This window comes from Stigmatopora nigra, chromosome 4 (assembly GCF_051989575.1).
Source record: "Stigmatopora nigra isolate UIUO_SnigA chromosome 4, RoL_Snig_1.1, whole genome shotgun sequence".
Taxonomy (NCBI): Eukaryota; Metazoa; Chordata; class Actinopteri; order Syngnathiformes; family Syngnathidae; genus Stigmatopora; species Stigmatopora nigra.
In genome coordinates this window covers 11,508,424-11,526,897 of record NC_135511.1, presented here as the reverse complement: position 1 = coordinate 11,526,897, position 18,474 = coordinate 11,508,424, and the positions used below count along the sequence as shown (strand labels likewise).

The 18,474-nt window shown below is 41.1% G+C and overlaps 2 protein-coding genes across 2 annotated transcripts; both read left to right on the top strand.

Moving 5' to 3' along the window:
• The first annotated feature begins 336 nt into the window (after nucleotides 1-336).
• Nucleotides 337-12,547, top strand: LOC144196120 (tRNA (32-2'-O)-methyltransferase regulator THADA-like). Its single transcript, XM_077716122.1, has 31 exons — nucleotides 337-510; nucleotides 593-764; nucleotides 836-922; nucleotides 1,016-1,043; nucleotides 1,409-1,557; nucleotides 1,639-1,761; nucleotides 2,125-2,245; nucleotides 2,399-2,544; nucleotides 2,661-2,742; nucleotides 2,818-2,957; nucleotides 3,275-3,472; nucleotides 3,539-4,253; nucleotides 4,428-4,580; nucleotides 4,678-4,787; nucleotides 4,869-5,029; nucleotides 5,290-5,426; nucleotides 5,508-5,660; nucleotides 5,737-5,885; nucleotides 5,962-6,099; nucleotides 6,167-6,271; nucleotides 6,395-6,595; nucleotides 6,690-6,840; nucleotides 6,932-7,178; nucleotides 7,408-7,644; nucleotides 7,732-7,936; nucleotides 8,277-8,465; nucleotides 8,621-8,853; nucleotides 8,934-9,092; nucleotides 9,168-9,431; nucleotides 9,503-9,705; nucleotides 9,794-12,547. The coding sequence occupies exons 1-31, from the start codon at nucleotides 365-367 to the stop codon at nucleotides 10,072-10,074; spliced, it is 5,583 nt and encodes a 1,860-aa protein (XP_077572248.1). The 5' UTR covers nucleotides 337-364; the 3' UTR covers nucleotides 10,075-12,547.
• A 326-nt stretch (nucleotides 12,548-12,873) lies between these two features.
• On the top strand, nucleotides 12,874-18,414 carry LOC144195608 (phosphoinositide-3-kinase-interacting protein 1-like). Its single transcript, XM_077715356.1, has 6 exons — nucleotides 12,874-13,133; nucleotides 13,230-13,340; nucleotides 14,079-14,195; nucleotides 15,693-15,866; nucleotides 15,940-16,018; nucleotides 17,428-18,414. Exons 1-6 carry the CDS (start codon nucleotides 13,031-13,033, stop codon nucleotides 17,642-17,644), a joined length of 801 nt encoding a protein of 266 aa, XP_077571482.1. The 5' UTR covers nucleotides 12,874-13,030; the 3' UTR covers nucleotides 17,645-18,414.
• Nucleotides 18,415-18,474: the final 60 nt, after the last annotated feature.

Genomic DNA, 18,474 nt, shown 5'->3' with positions numbered 1-18,474 from the left:
ATTCAGAATCCTCAAATTATTTATAAGACCTCTTTACACAAGTCCCACACAGACAAAAGGTACATGGATTTAATGTGTAATAAAAAAAGTTCTGCTATTAAATACAATTCCCAGTCTTAATTGTGATTCAACTTTAAACAGTACAAATAAAAGCATTCATTGTTTATTTCGAAATATGTTGCTTTGTATGCATACATGAACCGCAGCAAAAAACATTTATACTATATACAATTATACATTGAAAATGGTTTAGTATTTTGTCCGCTAGACGGCAGTAACCCTCTTTGAAGCCAGAATGACAGTGATCAGGCAATAGTAGATGTAGTTAGAGGAAAACCACTGTTTTGGATCGCACATGTAGGATATGAGTGTGACAGTAGAAGCAGAAATGTCTTCGTTTGATGAAATCCTGACAAGTCTGAAAAACTGTGTCATTAACGAGGACCAACCGTATGCGAATGAGATCCAAAAGATCGGGAGCTTTTTTGATAAACTTTCGGAGTGCTCCAGGTTTGTATTGCAATTGCATTCGTTGTCATCTTGGAGGTGGCATGCACATACCTTTACCTTAATATTTCTTGCATATAAATAGGAGTGACGTTAAAAGGAGCAAGGAACGCAGTTTGGAAGAGGCTGTCCATCTGCTGAAGACGTTGACGCTTCAGGATCTGGAGCAAGATCACTTTCAGCTTCTCGTCAGACTTGTGATCACATTGCAGCTGCAGATGGCCCACATCTCCACAGCCTGCAGAAAAGTGGATAAGGTTGGTTCTTGGCATGTACTGTCGTTTTTTTTTTCTGTTCCAAGTTTTATTTCACAAATGCATCGCCACAGATGTTGCAGCACTTGGCGATGGTGGACTATCAGCTGGTTTTTGCAGAGACCCACCTCTGTTTGAGCTCTATAGTTCATTCAGAGCAGGTACATAAGAATCCTCTTATAGTTCAAAAGGGAGATGAGGAGGATTTAAAGGAACTGCACTCAAGTAATGTTGAATGTTTTATTTTTTTCCAGATGTTTACTCAGGAAGACCTCCAGAGAGGTTTGTTTTTATCCCTGTCTTGTCTTTTTGGAGGTTGCAAACACATTTATATATGTATTTGTGTGTATGTTTGTGCATGCATACTGTATCTCTATTCTATACTATATTCAAATGCAGGGATATAATGAATATGTACTGATAAATTACAGATCATTGAGTACAATTACCATATTCATACTTCATTTCACACCTCTGAAAATTGAATTCCATTACTTACTAATGTATTATTTCTAATTTTACTTTGACATCAACTGAGTATTATCTTTGTTGAGGAAGTGTATTCAATACCATTATTATTATTATTTTTTACATCTTTTTAAATTGAATAAGTGGTCATAATTGGATTTTTTTTATTGCTTCTTTAGCTTGTATGCTCCTGGAGGATAGCACTATGGGTCGTGATGTGTGGCAGGAGCTCTGTCTTTCTTTTCTGAAAAAAATAGCCAAGTTCTTCCCTTTTATCCTGCAAGAAGAGTCCCTGCGAGATGGACAGTTGTGTTATCTTGCTGTCAAGGTTAGTGCACTTTATGAAATGTGAAGGATTATTGTTGTCTATTACATCTGGTCATTTTGTCTCCAATATGTTATTTTGCAGGTTTGTCTTCAGGTATTTCAGCTATTGTCAAAAGTGGTGGCTTCTGCAGTGTGGAATGAGAACCAGTGGAGCTCCACCATGCAAATGATCTTGGAAGCTCTCACAGAAGTTATTTTTGGACAGGTTTGTCTTTTAATTTAAAAAGTACTATATTAGAGGGAGACCTTGGTTCAAATCCAGGTTGGTCCATTTGTATGGAGTTTGCATGTTCTCCCTGGGCCTGTGTGGGTTTTCCCTGGGTACTCCGCTTTCCTCCCACAGTCCAAAGACATGCATGGTAGGCTGATTGAACACTCAAAATTTTCTCTTTGTGTCTCCCGCCTCTGGCCCGAAGTCAGCTGGGATAGGCTCCAGCACCCCCTGCAACCTTAGTTCAGAAGATGAGATGAGAGATGAGATATTATTCTCGCTAGATGATGCCACTAAAAATAAACTCTCCAGTGGGTGTAAAATGTCGGTTCCATCTTTGGCATTTGTGTCTTTTAGAGCACCAACAGAGATACTCGTCTTTTGGCGGGGACCGCTGTAGCCATGCTCATCAATACGGCCCCCGATAGCAGTGCAGGTGCAGCCGCTGCCTGGAATCTTTTGCAAAGCTCTCATTCAGGTACTGCTGGACAAAAAGTTCTACTTGGCCTTGCAGTGTAATCATACAAATTTTCTACAAAGTCTATTTTTAGGATGAATCTCAACTTGAAATTCTGTACGTGCATGGTACTGCTCCCAGGCTCCTGTTAAGTTGCTTTGTTTTGTTTGCCAGAGTCGTGCTTGTTGTTGGTGGGTGCCCTCCATGTGCAGCGTTGCCCCGCAACGGTATGCGAACTCGGTTGGCTTTCAATGATCAGAGGCCTGCTCACATGCTGTCGTCCTTGCGTATTGCTCAGTTCACGTGAGGAGAGTGCAGAGGTAAACATTTGTATTAGTGTAATTTGACAGATATCTGGCAAGATGTCAATTGGCAATGTTATGTAAATATCAGTTCACATTGTTTAACAAACCACTCAATCGTAATGTTTTTACAGGGCAGCTTGCTGTTTGATGTGATCTTTCCTATGCTCTATGATTTTTGTGAGAAGTTGAATTGTCACTACCTTGCCTTTGAGGGTGAGTCAAATCGAGATATTTTTTTAGGCACTTGCATGCCAAAGTCACCTGTTCAAATATGACACGTGGTCGTAGTGTTGACACTATGGCTGAAGAAGGTCACAGAGTGTGTGTCTGATATCTGGAAGATGACGGGTGGCCGTCTTCTACCTGAGAGTAGCAGCACCCTTCAGCAACAGCTCATTTCTATCATATGGACCAGCGCTGAAAGCCCAGTGAGTCAACTGCTTTTAAGAATGCAGCTTCTAAATATTAATTTTAATTATATTGTCAAGTTTAACCAAAATCATTCATCAGCATGTTGTATTTATTAGACAATAATTATTTCAATGTGTCTCTTTACTGGGTACTACAAACAATCCATGAAATGGAATGACTGCATCAATGCTCAGTATTGACTCTAATTTAATTAAAGGCTCTGGGCAATTTCGTTAATTGAGTCTGGCTGGATGCTTTTATCCATGTGCAACGTTTTTCCTGTATATTTATGGTATATAATTTAGTTTTGTTTTTTAATGGACTGTTATTTTAGGTGGATGGTGTGTCCGACTGTGCTCGCGTCAACTTTTGCTTGTTGTTGGACCTGTATGACATGGACTGTAAGCAATTTGGTGATACCAAAAAGTCCCTCCATTTGATTCTGCTGCAACAAATCATTCAACTCCCATGGGAATCCAAAGCCAAATATCATCGACTTTGTGCTCTACTCTCGTATTTGGGAACAGACACGGTAAGCAAGAACGCCCTCATGCCGAAAATTTTGCACGGTTTGATGCACACCCCTTTTATTAAGCAGGTGCTGAATCAGTATGCTGACCTCCAAAATCATCTCCTAAAGTGCATGTCAAAGGATCACCTGGCTCCATTTGGTTCAGAACTTTACAAAAATCTGATCCAGCAGCAGAGAAAAGAGCTTTGTAGTGACTCACTAACGTCGCTTTCAGAGTCTGAGCTCGGGAATAGATGGGCAGAAAGGTGGCTTCCTGTCCTTATTGAGGCACTGACCTCCCATGTTGTTTATCTTCAACGTAACAGCTCAACACACTTACTTCCCTGCACCTTCCAAGTTTTCCCCTCTGCTGTGGAGCCGTTGTTGGCCTCCCTGGACCCGTTCTCACCAGGCCACCTCTGCGCTTGGGCATTTATAATGAGTAGCTACCGGGCTGTGATGGGCGGCTCTCCCTGGGCTCTCCAGGGCAGCTCCACCATGAAAATTCTTCACTTAGCCTTGGGCTCGGCAGATGATAGAGTCCGGCTTGCCTCTGTAAACCTGCTTTGTTGCAGTCCCAAGAGCAAAGACACACCAACACCGGAAGAATTGGCAATAATGAGGTCCTTCATTCCTCAGAACTTAAACTCAGAGTCTTCACTTTTTCGACAACATTTTCAAACAGCTGTGAGAAAGTTTTTGGTTCGAATCAGAGATGGCTGCTTGGCGGCTATCAAACAAAAGGAGAAAGTGAACGCTAGCCAAATGGAAAGTGCACAGAAATTGCTGGCCGTGGGTGTAGGTAAGATTTTAATGCTTTACAGGCTGACTAATATCTAATATAATATAGCATTTTGATGCAGCTCTTGCAATAGACATGATTGATTGGTTGTATGTGCCTAATTAAATGTTCTATGTACACTTTTTTTGAATGTCTACATTGTATAATAATTTTTCCAATGTATTTTTGTCTTAGGTTTTGTGGACTGGTTGAGCCAAATGGTATTCTGCAATCTAACTCCAGATCACAGTTACCAGAGGAAGAAGACTGTCTTATTGTTGCTATCTGCGCTGTTAGAGACCTGTACAGACACATGGAGCCCCGACAAAAGGAAGGGACAACCACCTGGTCAGTTCGGGGCACATTTTGTACGTAGAAATTGGTTCAAAATGTTTTGTTAAACAGTCAACAGTTCCATCTCAATGTCTGTTTGTGTTTTCTCTAGTGAACATGGGATCTCTTGTGAATTATGCCAGGATGAAGGGTCAGTGGAACTTCTTCTCCAAAGAAAAAATGCTGGTTCTCATCTGCTGTTTAGAAGATTCAACAAATGAGGTGAGCTGCCCAAGCCTGATTTTGTATTGTGTTGCTTAACTTATGGGTAAAAAAAACAAACAAATGCTTGTTTTTTTTCAGATTCGTGAACTTTCAGCAGGACTGTTGGTGAGATTTTTCCCTCCCATGCTGCCAGTCGATGTTGCAGAGGCTCTACTCATTCGCACCAAGCAGCTTCTGTGCTGTCCTCGGGTCCAGCAGGCACAGATGGCAGCCCTAATGATGAAGGTTCTCCATCACAAGTAAGTCAAACCGCTGATTGCATTATTTTGTTATTTTATCTAGTATAATGAAAAATTCATCTTGAATTCAACTTTTTAGTCGCTACTTATATGGAAAATATACTTCCTGCATTTGAATTTTGACACTCCTAATCTTATCAAATGATCAGTGTTTTTTACTGTGGTTGTAGTTTGCAGTGATATAGAGAAAGTACTTTCAACTTGTTTGGAATGTAGTTATCAGCTGTTTGTTTATAGAGTGCATTTCTTCCTGATCACAGAGCAAATAGTGACATCATTGTCAGTGGCGCTAAAAAGGCTTCCAATTTTACCGGTTTCCTTGTGAAGGAGCTTGAAGATCACTACCTTACAGCCAAGACCGATGTGATGCTGGCTGCCAGAGCCAAGCCAATGCACGGTAAGTCGTGATATAACAGTTGATAAACACTGTTCATTAGATCTTTTCTTAATGTTGTGTGTGTCATGACTTTGTCTTCAGGTGTTCTTAGTGCCTTACAGAATTGTTTGTTAGAAGACACATGCAACGTCATTGAGTCACTTGGACCTTCTCTGACCATTGATTTACTGAATCTTCTGAAGAACATCTCGCTTCTCCTGCTTGGTGTTTTGCATGGACAGCATACTGAAAGAGGTAATTTACATTAAACAACCTGGTTTGGTTAAATTAAACTGTACGTAACTTCTATGTTCATATATTGCTCACTTAGATGCGCCCCCTTCTTTCTGTGATATGGGGAATGCCATCAACTCTCTGATTGAGAACTCATCTGGAGGAAATCTAGAAGATGGAAGAGAGTGTGTTTTGTTGTCTGAAGAGCATTGCCTTGTTCTCACTTGCTGCTGGGTGTCACTCAAGGTACCAACTCAACTTTTCACTAATTTAGCATTTTAATACTTATTCCCACTCTTGTGTATTATATTGTTCTTATCAGGAAACCGGGATCCTTTTAGGGTCTCTTGTGGAGCGAATTTTCGCTGAATCCAAGCCCGACATGTGCTTCCTAACAAAACAACATCTAGAAATGGCAGCAGATATTTTTCAAAATATTCTTTTGAAATGCCGTCACTGGGTAGGTGCTTCGTTTCAAAATACCTGGCCTGAATGGAAATTCAGTACAAAGTGTATTTTTCCACCAGGGCGCAGTAGAGGGATGTGGTATGGGCTTCATCAGGTTCTGTTCAGCTCTGCTCAGCACCCAAGATCCCGACCTTAGGAACATTCCATTTCACATGCTCCAGCAGGTACATTTCTTTTACATTGTTGTGTGTGGGCTGGCTGAAATAAATGTATTGGAAAAGATGCACGCTGCAACAAAGGACGTCTTATTCTCTACCTGTTTCAAATTTTATTTGTTATGTCCTCAGGGTCTACACGTTTTGACGTCTCCTAGTTGTACTTCAGTAACACGGCGGGCTGCAGGATTGCCTATGCTCATCCTGTGTGTCCTGACTGCAGAAGAAGCCAGTAAAGCACGGCCGCTCTTAACACATAGCATGAATATTTTACTGGACACGGCTAGAAGTCCCCTTGCTGAGAATTGGGACCAGACCCGGGACCTCCCACAGGTATAGGAAAAGGTTTTCTGACTTCAATACAAACCAGTTGTCCTAATGGCATCATATCTTGAGATGTGGCTGACACCCCAATTGTTCATCCCAGGTATGTGCAGTTCACACTCTGCAAGCTCTTGTGCGTGGATCTGGACTTGGTGTCGCCATCCTTCAGTTTGCACCCACTGTCACCATTTTGGCTCTCACTCTGCTCAGTTCTCCCTGCTGGGCCATGCGGAATGCAGCCCTGCAGCTTTACAGTAGGATCTAAAGACATTCTAAAGATTACGGCACTCCTCTTTACCTGGATGATGTGAGTGTATTTTTTCTCTCGCAAACTTTTTGATTTAGGTTCTCTTTGCTCACGGATGCTCGGTCAGCGGCCTAGCAGTGAGGCTGGGACTAAACATGCAATGTCCCCCAAAGCTTTCTTCCACCACTACTCCAAGCTCCAACCTTTCCTTCTTAGGGAGCTTCGAGAGGCGGCATGTGACCTCCAGTGTCCACCTGAAGAAGCCAGGCTACGCCTTCACCCCTCACTTTACCCTATTCTGACTCTTTTATCGCAACTGCAGCCTGGTGTCCAGGACTCGACAGAGTAAGGTCATATTCAAAGATTCAGGGGGAAAAAAATATATATATATATCCACCTTTCCAATAAATATATACTCATTTTTGATTAACATTAAGCGATTGATCTCAGATAGGAAACTGAATAAGGTTACATTAGTCTTTACTCATTAGTTTTGTTTGAAATGATTAGCTAATTCATCTTACACTTTTTGTTCAGGCTACTTACGCTTTAATCTCTCATTTTACATCACCAGCACCTTGGCAGACTTCCTGTCTCCTTTACTCCAGCTCTCTGCCAGCCCCATTTACTGTGTGAGAGTGATGGCTTCCAAGGCTTTAGTTGCCATGACTCCCCCTGCAGAGTACATGAACATCCTCATCAAGCTGACGACCCAGTTGCCCCGCAAACATCAGGGCTGTTGCCACAACCGGCTCCACGGGCAACTGCTGGACATTAATGCCCTCTTGGACAGAGCTCTTGGCAAAGACAGGTGAGACATTAAACTCGGCCACGTTCATTCACCGTTCTGCAACAAGCTTTGACTCACAGGGTCTGCTGATTTTTTTTTATTTTTTAGTGGACCTTCACTCGAGCTCAATGCAGTGGTGTGTGCTGTGGAGGAGTCGGCCTGGCTTGCAACAGATGCTCAACGCTGCCCACTGGTGAGAGCGGCATATGTTGCTGTGGTGGAGTCGTTAAGAAGATTCTGTGGCGAGACCTTTCTGTCAAATTTCTATGGCGTTCTTAAATGTGAGCTTCACAGGCCCCAGCAGGGGCTTCAGGTGTGTGATATGCAATAATATTTCATAATTTTGGTTTCATACTAGCATGGTGTGTGTATAGAATACAGAATTATGTACTACACACTACACAAAATATGAAATACATTCATGATATGCTGTTTGTTTATTTGTTTGTAGTTTTATTGTACTAATCAACATCCGATCATTATTTACAGTCAAGACTGATATGTAACATTGCATCATCAGCTAATGAGGACTGTCAAATGACAAACGTTCTTTACACAGAAAAATTGCTTTGTAATGTTTAGTTCTACAATAACAATCTCTACTTTCAGATAGTGGCATCTTTTTTTTTAAACTTCCATTTCATTCATTTCAGGTTGGCCTGTCTTCCTTCCATCAACAAGCTATCCAGTTTGTCTGTAGCAAGCCCGAGTGGGCGTCTGACATTTTAGAAACTTTTAGAGATATGAGCTGTGATCTGAGGTTGGCATTAGTCACGTGGGTGTTGGAGAGCCACGCCTCACTGAACACACACTTGAAAGAATTGATCTACAATATGCTGCTGGTGAGTTACAGGATGAGTACCTTTAAAACTCTAATTCTTGAAATCATAAATTTCAATAATCTTCCTGCTGGACGAGTTGTTTTTGTCCAATTTGAGCCTATAAATTAAAGCACGTCCAACAAAATGGAGTTTACTTCAGTCCGCTTTATTTGCAGACTAATCTGAGGAAGGCGCTGTTGAGTCCAAATAAGGAGTACCACAGGGCTCACCTTGCAGCCATGGTAGAAGTGATGGCTGGTGGGGAGTCTCATACTGCCCCATTTCCGCTTGAGGAATCTGCTCTTCTAGAATGTTTGGATTTATTATTGAAAGACCTGGAAGATAAAAGAGGCGGGTCAGAGTTCTTGTCTCAGGCTCTTCATGGTGCAAGCCTTCTGCTTCCTCAATGGTTGGTGATCTTTTTTTACACATCATCATTCACTCTCCACTTATGTATAACTATTTCCTTATTATCTTTCAAAACAAAAGTCCTCAGGATTCTGTAATCCAACGCTGGTGTAGTGTCTTGGAATCTCACCGATCCCCTGATGCTGTTGAAGTTGTGAGAATGGCTTGTGCTGAAGCTCTGTGTGTGGCTGGTCTTCCTTTAATGAGCCAACGTCTTATTCCCCCAACTGTCATCATCAAGTAATGTTGGATGTCAAGGCACTAATTTGCTAATACCTTGACAATTTGTTAAATCAAGTGTTGGCTCTTGTGCAGGTTGCTGAGCTTAGGCCTGGACTTGCTCCAGGACCAAAGCCAAGAGGTGAGGAGCAAAGCAGCCAGCTTTATATCCATGCTTCACCACGCCAGAGAAAGACCGCAGAGGAGCGTCTACCTCACGCAGGTCAACCTGGCTGTACCGCTCCTACTGGATTTGTTACTGGAGGAGTGCTGGGACACACCTGAAGCTTTGGAGGTCTTCCTGTATCACGTGCCCAGTGCTGACCTCAAGCCGGTACTGAGAGAGGCCGTGGACAATGGGTGGGTCACGCTGCCCATTCATTTTCAGAATGGACGCGCATCACGGTTCTTAAGCAATACGTCTTTTTCAGATGCGGAAGCCTCTATGAGCAAGACGATGCCAATGTTTTTGCTGAGCCCTCCGTAATGTGTGTTCATATTTTGCCTTATCTGCTGCTCCTGGTTGAAAAGTATGTAGAATCTTCGGTGTTGGCACAGAGCCTGAGAACCTGGGCGATAAAGAATGCAAGTCTGTTGCTGGACAACCTCGCACTTTGCAAAGACCTTCAGCTAGGTAGTGCACTTGTATGTCTAGAAAGTGTTGCTATTGTCATGTGTTGTATCAGTAAGATGAGCCGTGTGTTCTTATCTTGTCTTTTTAGCTCAGAGGCCGATGCTCCTGACCGATCCCCGGTTTCACAGCACCATTTGTGGCCTACTAACAAGAGCCACCTTCCTTCTCCGCCTTTCCAAAACCTGTGAACAACAATTTTGTGATCCTTCAAACCTACAGGTGACGTTAAAGGATGTTTTTGATCATCTAAGTCAACAAGGTGTCCACATGAGCTCTGCGCTCATATCTGATGTGATTGGAGATGTTAGACATGGATTCTCAATGATAGGAAAGATAGCTGAGGAAGTCAAATCTGGCTGTGTGAGGTAGGCCTAAATACATCATTGACATTGCACCCACTGACACTGTCTACCATGTTTACAATGAACGGACTTTAAGATGAGGAAAGCAGAGGAAATCAACCCATGTGGATTTAACTTTTTTTCTCAAACTAATGTTCTTGAACTCCTCTCAGGTATGTCGTTTAAATAAAATGTAAATTCTGTGTTTTTTGCCACAAACTTCTTTGTTATTTTTTCCTCTTCAGGCCGGCAACATATCTCTTCATTTTTGAAATATTTTTAATATGGGTCTTCCAAAAGGGAATAATAAATGTTAAACTTCACACCATACTGCTGCACACAAAACACATTTTAATAATCCCTCCTAGTTTTATCAATAGGCTCTAGAAGGCACAAAAAGCCCTTTGTAGTGGCATTGACCCCGTTGCTTTAATTCCTCAGTGCAATGAACTGCAAACAATTGCTTTGTTTTCATAGACATGTGCTACTTCTTACTATTTTTTTTTTTTTAAGTTCATAAAAATGTTAAAATCCACACCAAAACTCGGAAGCTCCATTAGAAGCCTTCTTCTTGCATAAGTGTCCATTTTCCCCAACCACAAAAGCCCAAGATGATGGACTGGGTCTGAGTTGACAGAGTGTGGGTGCCCGCTTGTTGATAACCCACACACTAAAATAGTCTTACATCATCACGTTGCCTTCTGTCTGTTCTTGTGGTGGGTGTAAAAAATAATGACTCAGTTCCGACACATGGGCGGAATGCTTTGTATTTCTTTTTACCACAATTATATTTTTGACTGTGACGTATGGTGATGAATCAGAAAGGCTCTTTGAAAGTGAAACAAAGTGACTCATTACATTTTGGATGCCTTCTTTTCTTTTCATTTTGACCAAAGTTTGTCTCAAACAACAAGAAGGCTTTAACTCTACTCCACAAGTAGACCAGAAAAATGTCAAGGGAAGGTCACTAGTGCTCACCTGTTCGTTGTGTCTTTAAGATTCTCAAAGACACGACAACAGCTTACAAGTACTTGATTTATTATTTTTTTTAGCAAATTGGGTTTTTGCATATATTGTAGTAGGACAACCTGGTGAAAGTAAAATTGTACTAACACAATGCTTTTGTGAATGCAGATCTGTGACCTTTCTGTATAACTGCCTGCTTCCTGTTTAATTAAGACTAACTATGGCAACGCGGAACAAAGCCAAGTAAGTGCTTTTATTCGGTTTGTGTGCACAACTTGAACCACATGTTTACCATTGGAACTGGCAAGACGAGGCAGTCTTTTTCCATTGTGTCATCACTGTATCCTTGCTCTCAGTGAGTCCATAAGGAATTACTATTTAATGGCACATGTTTTGGAACTGTCTTATGTAATAATGGAAAACTGTTAAGGGATGTCCCCATCACATATTTTGCATGTGGGTCCAAGTCACCTGATTTTAAGGATCTGCCGTTAGCAGGTCCTGATCCCTTAACTGTTCATACTTAGCATATAATTCATGTGTTTTTTAATTTGCCTCTGGATCATTATGGTACTTATAGCTCGTAACCTATTGCATTAACATCATTAACAGGGTTAGATGTCCGATCCAATTGGACTCGTGGCTGACAGCAATCGAACGATCATGTCATGATCTATTATAGATACATTGTTTTTAAATACTTGATAGGTTGCATCTGTGTTGTGTCGATGGCCTTGTTTCTCTCTGTGCATGTCGGTAAAGGGCCCTTTGCCCCTCCCCTGAATGCAGTGTAGACAGATGCTGTTGTGTTTGAGCACGCCATTGCTTGAAATTATGCCTGGCCTCTGTTTTATAAAGTATGAACCGATGAATGCAGTGCGGGTTGACGAGTTCTCTTTATGCACACTGCCAACAATGCCTGGGAGGGGGAAAAAAAAAGCTTAGCATGAAATCTGCCATTTATTGGTCCCTGCAGAGTCTTCTTTCTGCGTGAGTGGAAAAACAGGCCGCGTGAGTTGGAAAGGAAGAACACATGGACAGACAAGCGAATACTTAGAGGCAGATAGAACTGCACTTGGATTATAAATGGAAAGCAATGAGTCAGTGTGGGTCAGATGAGAATCTATAAATAGATTGAGGTATTTTTACAGTTATAATGTAATTGTAAACATGCATGTTTGACTTTTCAACAGGCATCGTGCCAATGCATGCCTGGTTGAGCATTTTTCCATGTGTATATGTACAGGAGGAGGGGCTTGGTACACTTGGAAGTAAATGATTAACTGCTTGTGCCCTGCAATTGGTTGGCAAATAATTCAGGGAACACACTCATACGTAGGGATAATTTAGGGCAAGGGTAGGGAACCTATGGCTCGAGAGCCAAATTGTGAGTATGGCTCTCAAGGAAGAATATTGAAAATATGAATTGTTTATGGCTGTCTCTGTCAAAAAGGTTCCCTTATTTTGAGGGTTCAATCACCCTGACATGCATGTTTTTGGAATATGGGCGGAGACTGGAGTACCCAGAGAAAACCCACGCACCATGCAAACTCCAAAAAGTGAGGACCCACCTGCCATTGTGCTGGCCACTCTATCCTCTTTTTAAAATATATTTTTTTGCTGCTTGCCTTTCCAAAAAATAGATGTTTTTCTTTTTTTCTTTGTTTTGTGTGATGTGATTTGTATCTCTCCAAATGTCACAGTCATCATGGCATTTTGAAAAGACTTATAGGAACTTAAAGGCCTATAAATCAATAGCCTGAGAATAAGGCAGTGTGGCATGTGAGCTTAGTGGTGTGTTCGGCTTTAGGACCTGGAGGTGTGTGTTTGCCTTTCCTTCTCCTTCTTCTGCTCCTCCCCGCAGCTCCTCCTCCAGCCGAGGGCTGTTTACAAGGAGAGCACAGCTCCTCTTGACAAAAACAAGGGCTGAGACTGGAACAGAAGAGGAGCGGAGCAGTGTGTCTGATGCTTTCAGCACAGGCTCTTTCCCTTTTCTTCTTAAAAAGCCATCAATAACCATGAAGTCGATCCATCACCTGTTCACCATGTTTCTATCTTTGCCCATGTTTTTTTTCTGCACAGCCTTGGGGGAAAGCAGCGTCTTCAATCCAGACCTAATAGGTAAGATAGTCAACGTACTTGTTTACAGTGTTTGTTGTGGTCTTGGTGTAGCTATTTCTGTTTGATTTATTGGTGTATTCTGTTGTTATTCTGCAGACTGCATTGAGTCCAATGGAGAGGGATACAGAGGAGTCCAACAGAGTTCCTCCTCAGGCCTGACTTGTCTAATGTGGACCAACATCTCCACACAATATGATCCATTGACAGGTAAACATTTCTACTTCTTGTGGGGGTCAGTAGATGTCACACTCCATTAATACCAGGACTGATAGCAATATTTTGCCATTTAACATCAATAAGAAGTCAATTAAAGCATTGAATATATTCCCTTGAAAGCAATTTTGAGGCTCATGTTAATAGACTCTTAATCCTCACTAATAAGTAGATAAGACATCTTTGGCTTGCTGGTGGATCATCTACAAGTTACAAGTGAGGGATAATTGGAAATTATTTGCGTATTAATAGTATTAGAGGAATAGAGATGAACTATATTCAATTTGTTGTTGTATTTGTGCACTTCAAGGTGAACATTAAATTGATCGAAGGTCCTTGAATTGAATGAAATCGTGTACCTGTGCATTATCGGCAAATATAAAAGGGGTGAATTTTACCCCTAAATTATTAACAAGTACAATATTAAGTTTCTACCAGTAGTAGCGAGCATTTCCTATACTATGCCAACACTTGAACCTTAAACTGGGGGGAAAATGGAACAACTTGAGCAAAGCCTTGCTTGTGTTTATAGTCGTTAAATGGCCTCCTTTGCACAGCAGCTGCTTTTTCATGTCTTTGTCCCAATGGTGGCTTGTTCATTGTTGTGTGATGAAGCGGTGTGAATGATTAATGAGCCCATAGCTGGCCAGCCACAGCAGGACAAGTGCACATCCGAGTGTTTGAATCCAGTTATCAGTATAAGTCATGGACTCTTTTGCTTTATTTTTGTAGGTGTGGGGGATCACAATTACTGCCGAAATCCAGACTCTTCCAATCGGCCTTGGTGCTACATTACGGGTCCCGATGGGATGGTCCAGAAGCAGTTTTGCTACATCCAGACATGCCAAGGTGACTTTTTAACGTCCTCTAAAAAAAAAAAAGAAAACAAAATTCATGGAAAAACATTTTTTTATAAAAAGGGGTGGAGATTGCTTCTGCGTTTTTTGAATACTGTGGTTGATGTGGTTATGCTTTGAGAAACAATGACATTTCTGTGTTAGAAGAAGATGGCAGTCTAGTTTAAAAATCGGTGGCTCTCAATCCAAATAATCCAGGTGCAAGTAAACAGGATCACAGCATGTTCTCAGTAGGAGTGCAATTAGTTAAATGCCAGTTAAAGGTACACTCGAATGTGCCCTCCATTTCTGACCTAATTTCAAATAAACAAGACGAGAACCACAGTTATGTGTTTAGTTGCCAGACTGTTTTTTTTTATTTTTCATTTTTTGCCACGCCTTACGTCTAACCCAATTGGCAGACAGCAGTCTTCACACCTCAGAGGCCAAATCGTATTGGCTGCTTGACTTGATGATGTCATAGACTTTTCTCGTCAAGTTTGTAAACATCCGGCTTGTGCTTGCAAAGGAAACAGGCGATGTGGGAAAATTTAAGGCGCATATGTGAAGGCCGACTCCCTTCGCTCGTACGAGCACGCGGCACATTTTTACGACCGTCGCTTCCTTTTGAACGCTTCTTTTCAAAATGTTTAGTGCGACTAAACGGGAGGAGCAGGATGGCCTCACTCCTCAGTGCTCTTTGTTATTGGAGCAACAGTAACTAGAAACCATACATTACGATACTAATAACCATACACGTCTAATTGGGCGCCAAGGTCATCGCTTCTTTCGTTAAATTAACGATTTATTTAGTGAACCCACTTTATTACAGAGAATTATATTCCCAAAACTCAGCGACCGGATATAAAAATGACAAATCTAAGAAAAACAAGCTTTTTATTTATCAGTTTTCTTTTTCCTCATGCTCTATGCACTTATGACAGCACTCATTTCAATGCATTGTATTACACTGTACAAAAAGTTGCGTGGAAAATACTTTAAACATAGTATTGTTAAATAGACTAAATCAAATTCTTTACTAAAATATTCATGTAAAATCCCTCCTTTAAGGCGATAATGAGGTAAATGCTATGAAAAAAATACTTATTTAGTGTTTCTTGGAGCCAAAATCTCAATGTATTCTGTTTTTAGTCATTTTAATATAATTAATATTGAATTCATTTCTAAGTATAATTATTTCTAAAACCAATACAATGCTTGTCAATATATGTCAATTTAAAAGTGTATTCTTTGTGCTTAGTTTTAAAGCATTCAGGCAATTGGTTGGCTCCAGCACTGATTAGTACAAAATGTACTGTATTGTATTGTTTTTGAAATACAAAGAAAACTTCATTTTGAAACTCAGCTGGATTTCCTTTATCGCAATAACGCACCTCAAATACAATCTGGGCAAACAACTTTTTTCTCCTCCACTTTAACCCATGCGAACATAACACTGGAATGGCCCCAAGCCGTCAAAGTCGTTAAAACTGCCTCTCCGTGTTCCCAGAACTCGTCGCCACTGAAGCACCAAAGACCGCCCAGCCGACGGCAGCCACTCCCTCCCCCGACGCTAATACCCCACCTAAGACGCAAGGGGACGCCGTTGCCGGGCAGCCGGTGATGGGAATTAGCCAGAGGGTCCGCACCGGGCCCAAAAAGAAAAAAGATCTGGGCACGCTTGGTATGTTCTTCCGAAAATACTTGACAACATTTATAGATCGTAACTCACCGTTGGCTGAATTTTGTTTTTTTAGGCTACGCCCTGGGCATCGTCATGATGGCCGTTATAATCGTTCTCGGGGTCGGCATCACGGTTGGCTACTTTTACAAAAGGTCAGTTTCAGGACGGGCGCATACGGGGGCACATTTACGAGCCATGCCACAAAGAACACACCGAAGGGGGGATGGCAGGAAATGAATTCTTCTTTAAAGGATTTTCCATTTTGGATTCTTGGAAAGTTGGATAATACAATGGCGACATTAGTTTTCAGGACATCCAACTCATGGAAAACAATCACTTTTGGTTTTAAGGCTAAGCTGTAAATGTCTTATTTTAAAAAGGAGTTTGTTTCATTGTGGGAACGGCAGATCCCTCGTTTTTCTAATCATAAATATTGGCAAAAATAATAGGCACACACGTAGACAAGATGGCTAAATAAAATATTCACTGAAAACCATCAAATACTTTAAAAAATGTATGAAAAGAAATGAGGCAAGGGCGTCACTTTTTTGCCTCGTTTGGCACTGACATTACGAATATGGCTCAATATAGAAGAGTCATGCTGACTCCCCCTGTTTACCATCTGCTCCTTGATTCCACCGAAGGGAGTTCACAGCAGTTAATCCGCGCCTCACAAATAAGAACAGCATTCCACTTCAAGCTGTACACAATTTCAATGAAACTCTTTAAAAATTCAACAGATTTTTGCTAAAGTGTCTAACAAGTTGGTCCTGAGCATTGTTGGATTTCTGCACAGAGTTTAGAATTAAAAACAGTTAGTTGGGCTTAAGTCAAGTGTTGTGTGTGCTGCAGGCAAAATGAATGCACTGTTATCAATTGGGATGTATTTTATTATAAAGTGTCAGGTTTAAGCAACCATTAAAAGAAACTCGTTTTTTTATTTTATTTCAGTTTTAAAACAATTCATTTTGCTTGTCCAAATACAAAATAACAAAACAAAAAAAGTTTAGTTTTTTTTTTTAATTATTATTTTTAATCCTTAATGTTACATACACAGAGTGCCAGTCCTTTTAATGGCCAACTGGTGGCAGTCTAATACAGACATGGGAGTAAACAGTACAACCGTACAGTATCAGCTCTTAAGATGTTGTGATGTTAGTTGTTCTCCATGGAGGTTAAAAAATAACTGAATAATATGTCTCCGTGTGTTGTTATGATTTTTATTTAAAAAGAAATGTTGCTGTAGTAGCACCTAATACAAAATGCAGCATGTCACACCCCTTTTCCTTTTGTATATTTGCATTAAACTACTAGATTGCAGACTTAGACAAATTAATGGAACTTTTGTGGTTGTTCTGAAACATATAATTTGTTTCATTGGTTTGTTGGTGAGTTAAAAACAACACTAAGTTAGCACTTTTTGGGTGAAGAAGCTTTAAAGTTCGCTTGCAAGTTAAATTGGAATAAAAAAAATCAAGTGATTATAATAGCCAATTAATGAACAAAATCAAAAATACGTACACCCACAACAACAGATTTTTTCCCCATCTTGTGTTTTCAGGGGCCGAGACCTAAAAAAGCAGCACGAGCAACGCGTGTACGAGCGCGAGATGCAAAGGATCACCCTGCCACTGTCGGCCTTCTCCAACCCCACATGCGAGCTGGTTGACGAAAACACCATCGTTGTCACGGCCCAGCACGAGAGTACTCCGGCCCAAGAGGAGGCGGAGCATGCAGACCCCCTCATCGACCAGGAAGCGGGCACACCCGGAGCGTGAGTGGCTTCCCCTGTCCCCTCAGTAAAGACTTGTGCAGTATGTGCTCTTCTTGGGGTCAAAATGACCCTCCTGCCCAATTGAAGTCAGGAAACAGATTGATGCCTTTTTTGTGTACATAAGATGTGGATGATGAATATGTGATGTGAATTGCGTCACCCGCTGGCTGTGCCGAGGGAAAACGATGTAATATGCTGTTTCTAGAATTATATTGAGGGAGAACTGACAAAATGGGCACCTAAAAATTGTCCTCCTGTGAGGCAAGATGAGGATAAATTTGTTTGCCTACATGCCTTTTTTGGAATGGTACTTGGGAGTGTACTATGCTTCAAGAGAAAGCTGTACTCAAGTTCCACAGGTTAAGGAGTGACAGGAAATATGTTTCTCTCAGGAAGCATTGAGAGGCCTTGAAATTGGTCTTCTGGATGACATAACACTGCCCCCACATCACGCACTGCAGGCATAAAGAAGCGTCTGCGCTTTGCAAGAGCCAGGCATTTTGCCTTCATACCATTTGTGACAGAATCACAGTCTGCTAATGTTCCCTCACGCATGAGAATGCATGTATTTACAGTGTTACAGTCCTAGTCATCATCAGCCCCAGCTTGCCGTGTCACTCTAGTTTTATTTTTGGGACACACGTCACTGGAATTTTTTTGATTACTGCTGAGTTGTATTCATTAAACAGACATCCTAAATGCATTGGAAATGAAGTGCATGTTTTTGTAAATGTTTCTTTTCAGTGTAACTGAAATAAAAATGTGGAAATGGAATGCTTTTTGGATTGATTATATTTAACAATGTTCAATGTACAGCACATTTAAATTGACGTG

Excerpts from the sequence above, each read along its gene's own strand:
- LOC144195608 (XM_077715356.1), top strand. The coding sequence starts at position 13,031 with ATGAAGTCGATCCATCACCTGTTCACCATGTTTCTATCTTTGCCCATG. Across the intron at positions 15,867-15,939 it reads AAAAGATCTGGGCACGCTTG|GCTACGCCCTGGGCATCGTC; the intron begins GTATGTTCTTCC and ends TTGTTTTTTTAG. Across the intron at positions 16,019-17,427 it reads GTTGGCTACTTTTACAAAAG|GGGCCGAGACCTAAAAAAGC; the intron begins GTCAGTTTCAGG and ends TTGTGTTTTCAG.
- LOC144196120 (XM_077716122.1), top strand. The coding sequence starts at position 365 with ATGAGTGTGACAGTAGAAGCAGAAATGTCTTCGTTTGATGAAATCCTG. Across the intron at positions 1,762-2,124 it reads CAGAAGTTATTTTTGGACAG|AGCACCAACAGAGATACTCG; the intron begins GTTTGTCTTTTA and ends TGTGTCTTTTAG. Across the intron at positions 2,545-2,660 it reads CACGTGAGGAGAGTGCAGAG|GGCAGCTTGCTGTTTGATGT; the intron begins GTAAACATTTGT and ends ATGTTTTTACAG.